This window comes from Galeopterus variegatus, unplaced genomic scaffold (assembly GCF_000696425.1).
Source record: "Galeopterus variegatus unplaced genomic scaffold, G_variegatus-3.0.2 Scaffold1617, whole genome shotgun sequence".
In the NCBI taxonomy this organism is placed as follows: domain Eukaryota; kingdom Metazoa; phylum Chordata; class Mammalia; order Dermoptera; family Cynocephalidae; genus Galeopterus; species Galeopterus variegatus.
In genome coordinates, this window is record NW_007727728.1 from 485588 (window position 1) to 498011 (window position 12424).

Below are 12424 nucleotides of genomic sequence, written 5' to 3' on the forward strand. Positions count from 1 at the left end.
AACCCATCATCTTTAATGGGGATATAATAATCCACTGAGTGGAACATAGCAATTTGTTTACCTAACCCTTCCCCTCTTATCAAAACTGAGAACTGTTTTGTCAGGTTAGTTACAATTTTTTACTCTTCTAAATGTTGCTGTGAAGAACATCTCTGTGCAAAATTACATTTTTCAGTTTTAGGAGTCTCGGAAATGAAAAGACTAATGAGTCAAAATGGTACAAAACTTTTAAAGCTGTTGCTAAGTTGCTTTCTGAAAGAGTAAGGTTTTATTCTCTACTAGCTATATGTATTACTATTGCACCACTATTTTCACTTCAATAAATATATACTGAGCTTCTGCTATGAGTTAATTATGAGAGATATCATGATACACAAGATAACCTCATAAAGACATTCTTGCCTTCATAAAGCTTACAGTTAGAGTGAGGAAATACACATATAAATAGTTATAATTCTTGATACCTGCTGTGAAAATGAAGGATGTAGTATGCTATCAGAACACATTACCAGTAGTATTTTCCTACTGTGTTATAATTACCCTATATTAAAGGTGCCCTTTTTAAAGATCTGTGCTAATTTAGATAAAAAATACTTAATGTTTTTAAAATTTATATTTTATTGGATATATTCTGATAACTGCTATGGAAAGGAAAGATGTAGTATGCTGTGGGAACACATTGCCAGTAGTATTTTCCTACTGTGTTATAATTACCCTATGTTAAAATTGCCCTTTCTAAAGATCTGTGCTAATTTAGATAAAAAATGTTTAAAATGTTTAAAATTTGTATTTTATTGATTATTAATATGTTCTGTATGCTAGTTTGATTAAAAAATGAAACTGCATTGAAACTGTTTCTCCACCATAGAAGTCAAATTTTGTTTATCAATAATCTTAGTCTTATATGTAGAATGTCCTCCCAGCCTATTTGAAGCCTACCTCAATTCACATTATTTCACAGTTTGTCTTAAGCTTAGTTTTTTAGTATAATCTTCTACCACTCCCTATCAAGTTCCAGTTTACCCACCATTAATATTTGCAGGCTTCCTTGCTATCACTTTTATCTGGGATGCTCTTTTTTTTACCTATTTGCTTGCCAGAATCCTCCTTATCCCAAAGATGAACTCCAATGTCACCTCTTTTGCCAAGATTTCCTGGACCCCTAAAGAATATTGGTGTTTTGTACTTTCAAAATACCTTGTTCCTAATAGATTACAGCATGTGCTGTGATAGCCTTTCCATCAAGATCAAAAGTTAGTGAAGAATCTTCATTGCTTCTACCACATTTAGTGGGCCTTCAGTGAGTCATTTGCTGAATGAATGAAACTTCACCTACTCAGGTCATCACTGAAGTTTACAATGAATGTTCATTTTTAGTATCTCTGTATACTTACTGTCAGTATTTATGACCTTGTATAATCTTTTTTTTTTTTTTAACACATATAGGTATAATATAAGTGGTATGCCAAAAGTTCATAAGGTGGCTGTTTAGAATTTAAGACGTATTTTTATGTAGGAGCAGTGCTATAAATTATAGGTTAGGTATTCCAGGAAAGTAATCCTTGTAATCCATACTTTTCCTCTAGTTCTATAAACCAGTTACCTTTTGTCACTGTGTCTATGAGAAAACTGATTTCACGTTCCAATTCTGGACTCTAGGAGCACATCCTCCTACCAGAAGAGTAGCTGAGATAGGGCAAGAAAGACTTCTTTCTACTTTCCTGTTCCAGAACGCTGCAGAGATTAAGAGGGTCCAGAGACAGATGGGCAGGGAAAGAGGGTCCCAGAAATACCTATAAATTGTACAGGAGATGGAGATGTGGGTTTGACGTCTAGCAGCAGCTTCTACATGCAGATTCCCAATTGAAGTGACCTTTTGAATTGAAAACATGTTTCAAGCAGTCTCTCTAGTTGCTTCTTTACCTTGCTTCCTGGCTCTCTGCTTATTGGTTGAAAAACCCTTTGTAGGATAAGTAGGAGATAAATAATCTGGATTCAAACAGGACAAGAAATCAAGGTTGATTTACATCTTTAAGTAAGTTGGAATAATTTTAGAATTTCGTTTAATTGTTGGCATGTGACTCTCTTATTCACATTTATTCATGGACTTTCATCATCCTTTTGTTGACTGCACATCTAATGAGATTCTAACATAAGAGTATTTGTGCTCAAGGCTTTTAGGATTTGATAAGTGGAGTGACCTCCTTTTCCTTTTCATATTAATTACCCTAGTGTTATATGGTTTAGTTCTGAGTATTATTGATCTGTTTTGCTTTCAGAGTAGTGGTGTCATATCACCCCCCAAATTGAAACTAGCTAGCTGTGTTAGACAATGAAATGTGAAGAATTTTCTAAATCGATATTGACTTCTTCATGGATCCTTTAACCATTCTATAAAAGACGATCTAATTAAAATTAGACCTACTTTTTCTAAATATTTAACATTTTTTAAATGGAACTTTTTATTTATTTTTTAATTTTTATTTTTGGTGGACTGCCAGTAACAGGGACCTTGTTACTTTTATCAAATTATTTATATTAATGTCTATAGATATACTTATGTATATTTTAATATGTACCAGTTTTCAGATTTAATATGCAAATTGCTTATGATTTTGAGGAAATAGGCAAAGAAATAGAAAAAGACTATATATCAAAAGGTATTATTACTATGAATATCAAAAAGAGTAATGTCTAGATAAATTGATAGTATCACTTCCATTTTATTAAAATAGTTTTCCAAAGCATGACATACCAAGAAGGTTAAGGGAGAATTCTAAGGTAGTTATAAAGACCAGTTTTACTGAGCACACTGTTTCATTGTTTGGTGATGACATCACTGAGTAAGGCAGACCTGGGTTTCAGTCTAAGCTTGCCACTTAATAGCTGTTCAACTTTGAGGAAATTAGTTAAAATCTATTCCTCAGTTTTTCTCACCTGATAATAAATATAATAATAGTGTCCCTACTTCTTTTATTCATTTAACATCTTTACTGTGCTGTTCCAGGCAGCATTCCAGGCCCTCAGGATATTGCAATGGGGAAACAAAAACAGACAAAAATCCCTGCCCTCATTGGCTTTCATGAGGGAGCTAGACAGTAAATAAGAAAAGTGGTTTGAATTTATAGAGAGTGGTAAGTGCTAAGTAGAAAACAGAAAAGTAGGGTAGGGGGAATGTAAAGTGTTGAAGTAAAGAATTAAATTGAAATAGATACGGAATACCTCCCTGACAAAGATTACTGTGAGGAATAAATGAGATAATGCATGTAAAGCATTTAGCAGAGTGCCTGGCACATTATAAGACCTCAGTAGTAGCTATTATGATTGTATATGTGATATTAAAAAAAAAAAGGTAAGTCAGTTGAGTTAATACTAACCAAAGTGAGCTGAAGGTTATATCTAATGAAAGAAAAGTGTGGGGGGTGGGTGGGGGGAGCTGTAAGTTCATATCCAGAGATTGATTGAAGTTTTTCATTCATTGCAAATGGAATCTCTTCAGCTATGAATAATGTAACTTTCTGAGCTACTTACCAAAGCTTATACTGTTATATCTTCAAATGTGTTTTGTGTTTGATTTTATTTTTATGTTTTACTTTGAATATTAGCTGATCTCTCCTGCTATTTGGGGTTAATTGTTGTAAATTAAATGACTCAGCAATATTAAATGACTCATATACTTAAGGCCTTGTGTTTGGTCTTAAAACTATGACTGATGTACACATTTAGGAAAATTAATTTGCATTCCACTTTCAAGATGTGAATCATGGATTACCTTCTAGATTATCATATTTATTCCTTGAATGTGTATCTGGATCATCAAGACTGAGATGTCTTAGTACCCAGATAAAAAGCAACATGAGTTTAGAGCTAAAGACCTTTTGTAACTTTCTTAGAATAGACCACATTTAGAATGACACTATTTAGTCCTCAAAATAAGGTAATTGATGGCTTACTACTTTGTGTCTTTCAGTGTGTTGGCATGCATCAGTCCAGAAGCAGTGATCTCTGGATTAAACTACATGTCATTTGCTAATGTTGGCATGAGTGGTTTAAGCCCCAGTGGTGTGGATTTGAGCATGGAGGCAAATGCTATTGCTCTGAAATATTTAAATGAAAATCAGCTGTCACAACTCTCTCTCACCCGATCAAACCAAAATAACTGTGAATCATCTTTTAGCCTTCTACATGTCAATACAGACAGAAGCACAGGGGGGCTTAGTTTAATTTCACCAAACAACATGTCATTTGCAACCAAAAAATATATGAAGAGATATGGACTCATACAAAGCGGTGACAATAGTGAAGATGAAGAGGAGCCTCCCAACAATGCAGATAGCAAGAGTGAACATTTATTGAATCAAAATCTTACATCCCTACCTGAACAACTTGGTCATCAGAAAGAGCCTTCTAGGAATGCCAGTGAAATAATTCATTGTTATAACTGTGAATCTGTGAGCACCCACACAGATATGCCAGTATTGAGAAATATTACAAATGAAGTTATGCAGCCAAAAGCAACACAGCAGAGGAATGAAAGTCCTGCTTTCTTATTAAAGAACTTTAAACCAAGTCCTGCAGTGAACCGCCGAACTGGAAAAGCAGAGTTTACTCAACATCCTGAGAAAGAAAATGAAAGGGATGTTCCAATTTTTCCTGAAAGTTTGCAACCTTCTGAAAATTTAAAGCAAATGAATAGCATGAATTCAGTAGGCACCTTCTTAGATGTAAAGCGTCTCAGACAGTTGCCAAAATTATTTTAAACCTTTAACTCCCTGCTCTTCTGATATGGAGACAGGTTGTCTCCGGAAGATACTTAGGGAAGCCAGAGCCTTTTGGTAGTTGTGGGATTCCTAATCCTTCTAGGAGTCTGTTTCTTGGTAGCAGCTGATTGCAACGAGCTAAACAAGTGGCTTGATTGTCTGTGAGATGGCTGGTGAATGTGAAGGTTAAGTTCTTGTTCAGATGGAGCTGTTCAGCATCAATGAAACCTTTAAGAAAAACAAGCAAACCCTGAGATCATTTATTTCAACAAATTTAGGTAAACAGACATTGTCCAACTCTGAATCTGAACTGCTCTTTTATACTGTGTATTTTAAGACATAAATCCATTTTTTTAGCATGTGCATCTCTGCATCTACCCAGTATCACTAAAAAAACAAAGTTATCATGACCTGGCTAAATTAGCAAATCAACCCCTCTTGAGTTTAATGGGAAAATTATTCTTAAAAATAACTTAAAATCTTATATACAAGGAGTGTATTTCCTCTTAATTAAGATGCACATTTGTTGAACTCTGGAAATAAAACTTTTGCAGTCTGGTGGGTTGATGTTAACAGCTTTAACGTATAGCACTATCACAAAATAAGAAAATTATTGTGTCTGAGTGTGTTTTATAAATTTTATGAGTTTTTCAAGTGTCTTAATATTTTTTGATGGAACTTAATAAAAATGTCTAGATTGACAGTTTTCCTTTGTCCTGTGCTGTAGTTTATCTTTCCCCATTTTTGTTGTTGTTTTTAGAGTCCTAAAAAGTTACAGAAATAATACAGAGAATTCAGGTTTACCCTTCATCCAGTGTCCCCAATGATAATACAAGGGTGCTTCAAAAAAGTTCATGGAAAGATTGGTATTATCTTTTAACTTTATTTTCCCACAAACTCTGAAGTACCCCTGTAATCATAGTAAATTATCAAAACCGAGAATATATTGACATTGGGTATAAGAGTAATAACTAAACCACAGACCTTTCAGTATTTTTGCCTGCACTCATTTATTTATTTTTTGGTATATACCTCTATGAAATTTTGTCACTTATTGATTCACATAACTACCACCATAATCAGTATACAGAACTATTTCATCACCACAAGCTCCCTAGTGCTACTCTTTGAAACACACCCTCCCACCAACCGTAACCCTTGGCAACAGTGATCTGTTCTCCATCAGTAGGATTTTATCATTTTTAGAATGTTCTTTATATGGAATCATACAGTGTGTGACTTTTTGGAATTGGCTCTTTTCACTCAGCATAATGTCCAGAGATCCACCTAAATTGTTGAGTGTATCAATAATTCTTCCCTTTCCCCATTTAAAAATAAGGTTTTAAATTATTTCTGAATATAAATGAAAAAGTCCTCATTCACTTGAGAAATTAAAGCTTTTCTGCTGAAGTTTAAGGTGTGATTGCCTTATATCAAAGTTTAATATGAAACTGGAAAGAAATGGACTTTGGATCTCAAATACTCTTCCAATCCAGCTGCAGCATTCTGAGACACTATCCTGTTAAAACAATTTATAGTTAGCAAGCCCAAGTATAGTAACATGGTGGCTCTCTACTGGAGCAAGGGACAAGTTAGTGCATCTTGCCCTGCATTGTTGCTCTTTTAGTTAAAATTAAGACATGCAAATGGCAATGATAATGTCTTTTTCCTATGTTTCCATGTGTATTGTTTGGGGCTTTGGTTATTTTAATAAATAGCCACCCTTTAAAAAATCCACTTACACATTTCATTGACGTAAATTTAAGTAATAGAATTGTCAATGCCACTTCAAGTGTGCTCCGTTTAACTTTAGCCCTCAGCGTTTCATTCAAGGAGTGTAGGTACAATTTATTTTGCACACTATTGAAAAAACTGGGAATGTTAGTGAATTAACTGACAGCCTCATCAAGTACCTTTAACGCTGGAAACCCTGTGATTTTTATACCGAACAAAAAGCTCTCTATCTGAACAATAAAAACTGAACCTGATCCTTTTTAGGCAAAATGTATTTCGATCACTTATTACCACATCTAACATAAAGCCTCTGCCAAGATGTTTAAGCACTTTAGGAGACTGAACTCAAACTGCAGTTTAATTCAACAAAATACATCTCTTTCATATGCCAAAATAAGAGGCACCATCACTGAAGCCTACTCTAGAAAGTTCTCTAAGAAGAATATTTTACTATGGGAAATTTCTTGGCAAATAAGTTGCTATAGTAACTTTTAGGCATCTTTGGAAAAAGCATCAGTACTGGGAAAATTGAATTAAAAGACTGGAGATATTTGCCTCTTAAGTGACATCTCTCACTGCATGCTGTTTATAAGATACATGGGTGCTCCTTCAAATGGAATAGGGAAATGATGGAGCTTCTATTACCCAGTGTCTGGGAAACAAAACCATTAGTCTGGGTCCTGGTCAGTTGACAACCCTCCCTCTCCCCACCCCTCCCCACCTTCAGCAAATGTCCCCTTACTCAACCTCTGAAGCCCGTTGCTTTTAATTTAAATCACTCCATGCTCACTTGTCTTCTGCCTTACCCTGGCCTGTACTAAGCCCCACAGAAGTGAACGTAGACAGGTTAGACATAAGACTTGCCCTTGCCAGCAGAAGAGATTCTAGGGAAAACATAAATCCAGCAGTCACAACAGTTACAAGAATGTACGATGAAAAGCCAAAATGAGTGATCCAGATTCTAAGGAGCTACAAGAGTGTAATTGTGATAGCTTCCATCTTTTTAGGACAACAGTGTGCTCACAGGGTACTGTGCAGAGCGCTTGACATTCATTAGTTCCTTTAAGCCTCCTAGCCGACTGCAATTGATAATTGTTAGACTCACAATTGAGGGAACAGCCTTAGGAAAGTAATTTACCCAGATAAGTTGCTACCGGAGGTTTAAACTCAAGTGTAACTCCAGAGTTCAAGGTCTTATTAGGCCTCTGAGAAAATACAGCCTCTCTGAGGCCTGAGGAATTCCAGAAGAGCTTCCTGAAAGAAATCAATCTTGGGCCGGCCTGGTGGTGCACTCGGTGGAGTGCGGCGCTTGGGAGCACTGCGGCGCTTGGGAGCGCCGAGGGTTCGGATCCCATACAGAGACCGGTCCACTCACTGGTTTGAGTGCGGTGCGGGTGCGAAACCGAGGGTTGCGATCCCATTGCCGGTCGCGGTGCGGGTGTGACACTGAAGGTTGCAATCCCGTTACCTGTCACGAAAAAAAAAAAAAGAAATCGATCTTAAGCTGAATGAATGATTTCAAATACTATAGCCAAAGTTGTCTTCAAATACTACTCTGTCCTCCAAACTGCCCCAGTTTATATTCCTTCAGGAAGGAGTCCCTTGCCCTTTAGCCAAGACTGAAAATTACTAGTGTTTACAGATGAGTCCTGAAGTAGGCAACCCCATCTATGTTAATGTTAAAGGGTTCACTTTAATGATTTTACATTGTGGTAAGCTAGTACTGAGTCTGTACTATAAGGGCTCCAGAAAATTAGGGGAACAAAAGTTCCTTTTGTGCCCTTGTTTCCTAGGCATTGTCCATAAGAGCAGAACCTTTTCTAGTCTCCAAGATTAACTGAGAGGCCTTCGTGCCTACAATATAAATTTTGTGATAATATCTTAGGTTTTCAGACCGCTTCACACTTCAAAATGCTTTCCCACATATTTATTTTCTCCTATAATCCTCACAACAAAAACCCTACTGAAATATTTATGGCAGGCATAATTAACCCATTTTTACAGATGATGATTCAGATACGAAGTATAACTGAGCCAAAGTCATACACTTGCAGTTAACCAGGTCACTAGCTTTGTGTCCCTCCATAGCGTCTAACCCAGAAGCAGCCACTCTCTCCACTCTTCCTCTCCACACCAGCACCTTTTCTAAACCTAGTCGTTCAACAGGTATATGATATTGATCCTGCTGAGCACTAAGCTAGATGCTGAGCATAAGATGATGAGCAAGACAAATGTGCCATGTAGGAACTAATGAGGGATTGACGTGCAAACATTAGCAATATAGTCAGATAAGTACTTATAATTAAACTATAAAACATGTTTGGGAATATAATAAAACTGGGAGGAAGGTTATTATGAGAACACTTCAGAAGGATGGTGACTTCTAGAATCTTTCAGGAACAGTAGGAAAGAAAAACGGGGAAAGGGATATTTCTGATAGAGGGAACAACTTGTGTGAAAGCATGAAGATGTAAATAGATATAACATTAGAGGAGAGGGTTTGGGGTAGGAAAACCAAAGATAGGAAAGAGAGAAAATATACAAGTAGGAAGAACACTTAATTAGGAGCCAGCAACAATTAGGTTCCTGTCATTACTCTGCCCCAACCTGTGGTATTGGACAAGGCACAGGCTTTAGTTTCCCACTTTTTGATGTGAAGGGGTTAGCCCCGTGTATCTCTAACATACTGCGATTGTATGAAATGATGTTGCAGACATCAGGTGTGAGCAGTGGTTTGAAAGTCTAGAGGAGGAAAAGGCTTCCTATAAGGGATAGTGTTGGAGCTGGGCCTCGAAAGGCAGGAGAATTTCCACAGGTATAGGTGAGGAAAAGGAGATTTCCCTACATTTCATAAAATTTAATATATTTTACAACTTAAAAGGAAAAAGGGAATTCAATTTTCCCCACCAAAATGTTGAGTAATCATATCTGTTTGGAAGGGGTACCAACATGTCTTTCTCCAGCTCTGATTACACATTCCATGGTTTTACAGGGTTCAAGTCTGTGTGGGAGAACATCATTAAAACCCATCAAAAGGTGCTTTAGGGTTTGGAAGCATGAGTGATGCTCCCTATCTCTTCCTCTCCACTCCCCTGACCGGAACTGTCTGGGTCACAGAAAACATCCTCAGAGGAAATCCTGCTTTCCCACTTCCTGGTTAGAGGCTGAACTCCAGGAAAAGGATAGATTTGGGGGGAGTCCTGTGTCCTGCCTCTTCATGGGAGGTCTAGGTCCACAAGAGCAAAGGGGAATAATTAAAAACACAATGGAAAAGATGACATCAGTATCAAGGGTGCCAGAGCTGTTGGGACCTCAGAAAGCACCAGTTTACACAGTGTAGAAAGCACAGAGCTGACTGGAACTCAGAACTCTAGGCTTCCAGACCAAACTATCATATGCCATGGTATTTGAGTCAGTAAGTTAGGTATTGAGCAATCAAACCCAGGCCTTCTCTGTGCCCCTGGACATTCCACAAAGGAAAGAGAAGACAGTACACACACACACACACACACACACACACACACACACACACACACACACACACACTTTCCAGGCTGCTCACATTGTTCCTTTTGCCTCTAAACTGTCCACAGGTCCAAAGCCCTGTGTACCCTTCAAAACCCAGTTTAAATGCTACTTCCTTGCATCCCCTCCCCATCCTGCAGGAAAGCCTCCCAGAAAAACTCATGTGGAAGTGATATATATATTTTTTATTTATTTATTTTTTAAAAGATGACCGGTAAGGGGATCTTAACCCTTGACTTGGTGTTGTCAGCACCACGCTCAGCCAGTGAGCTAACCGGCCATCCCTATATGGGATCCGAACCCGTGGCCTTGGTGTTATCAGCACCACACTCTGCCGAGTGAGCCACGGGCCGGCCCCGGAAGTGATATTTTTTTCTTTGAAATTCCATAGCCCTTTCGCTGGTCCTCTTTTTGTCCTCTTATAGAATTCATTACAACAGCTTGTATGTTTGTTATGTGTACCCATGGCTGGGAACTCCTCAAGGACAGGGACCATGTATGATCCCCTTCTGCAGTGAAGAGCCACATGGAAAAGATCTGCTGAATGCTCCTGCTGTGTTGGGAGCCTTGTGCTAGACTCTAGGAGCATGACAAAAAAAGAGAAGGCACTGTTAGAGCTTGCTATTGTAGATACGCATTTATGCACTCATGGACACGTTTGTGCAGAATCATATCCATCTAACATTTATCAGAGTCCTACTCAGTATCTCGTTTATACCTCATTGTAGTCCTTCAAGGTAAACAGAGCAAACGTGCAGCTTCCCACGCAGACACTCATAGGAGTACTAACAATTACAGAGTATTGGGACAAAAGCAGATGAAAAGATTTGTAACAAGTGACAAAGTCCTGGTTTCGGACAGTGGAATGAGGATGAGGTTGAGGAAAGGAAGTTGATATCACTCTTGGAGATCTTTTTGAAGACCAGAAACTGCCTGCTGCGGAGCCCATACTGTCTGCTTGCTACATTGTGGATCATGAGGGTCACAGGGGAAAGCACTATTATGTATGTTCTTTCATCTAATCATTGTAACAATTCAGGGAAGTAATAACAATAGTTAACCTTTACTGAACACACTTGCTATGTTCTAAATCTCTTACATTTATTAACTCACTTATTCCTCACAAGGAGTGTAGAGGTAGATACTATTACTATCCCCTATTTTATAGAGTAGAAGATAGGAACAGAGAGGTTAAGTAATTTTCCCCAAGACCACACAGACAATACAAGGACTCAGGATTTAGACCCTGACTCCAGAGCCCATTCCACTAACTTAACAGTCAGGATTATCCCTGTGAGGAAATGGAAGCTCAGGCATAAAGTGATGTGTGCAAGGTCACACAGGTGAAATAAGGGGTAAAATCAGTATTTGAACTTGGGCTTCTCTGTCTTCACCCATGTTCTTGCCTTTTTCTCCTTCTTCCTCTCCCTTGGGGGTGGAAGGTTGATGTGAGCATGGGCTTCAGTTCCCTAAAGCCTATGTTTCTACCTTGGTAAGGTGATACCAGGACTTAGATGCTGGTTGGGAGGGGACCAAGTTCATGTATCATAGCAGAGTTGCTCCTGATGAGTGACTTGCTCCAAACCCCCCAAACTACCCTAGAGGGCCTGTGCTGTGACTCTCCAAGCCCCCTGCTTGCCCTCCGCTCCCCACCCAGCACAGAGACTGTCTGTGAAGATAGGGAGAATCTACCTCCAACTCCCAGCAAGGCCTGCATTTCCTGGGCTGCCCCAGGAAGGGGCTGCAACTCGCAGCTTATGTAATCATGGAACCATTTATTTCCTCACAAGGGCCATACAGGATGCACCTTCACATGTCTCTGAGCCCAGTTTCTAGGACCAGGAGGGCTAGCCAGTTCTGCTTTGTCTAAGTTCATGGCCCAGGGTCCTGCTGGGTGGTTTCCCTTTCCCTCAACTGCTTTCTCCAGTTCTGTCTCTGTCCCTCTTATTTCTTCAACATACACTTGCATTGCTCCTTCATGATCTGCTGGGGTATAGACAAATCATAGTTGGTCCCTGTCTTTGAGAATCTTGGTGGGGTACATAGACACCCAGATGTATTACTGTGTTTTCTGTAACTCATAACAGAATACTTGAAACTGCGTAAGTATAAGAAAACCAAATTTATTTCTTATAGTTGTGGAGGCTAGGGAAGTCCAAGGTCGAGGGGCACATTTGGTGAAGGCCATCTTCTTGGCGGGAACTCTCTGCAGAGTCCCTAGGTGACACAGAATATCACATGGTGAAGGCTAAGGATAAGTGCTTCTTAATGTGCTCATTTGCTGTCCTTGTAAAGCCCACACCCATGATAATCCATTAAATCATTAACCCATTATTCATGAATAGATTAACCCATTCATGAGACCATAGTCTCCATGATCCAATCACCTCTTAAAGGCCCCACCT

At 38.5% G+C, this 12424-nt stretch overlaps 1 protein-coding gene across 2 annotated transcripts in view; it reads left to right on the forward strand.

Moving 5' to 3' along the window:
• STIL (SCL/TAL1 interrupting locus) overlaps window positions 1-5466 on the forward strand; it is a 67875-nt gene extending 62409 nt beyond the window's left edge. For both annotated transcript variants that reach the window (XM_008578003.1, XM_008578002.1), the window contains one exon: window positions 3971-5466. In XM_008578003.1, the coding sequence (XP_008576225.1) occupies window positions 3971-4760 (790 nt within the window). In that variant the 3' untranslated portion in view covers window positions 4761-5466. The remainder of the gene's footprint in view (window positions 1-3970) is intronic.
• The last annotated feature ends 6958 nt before the right edge of the window (window positions 5467-12424 follow it).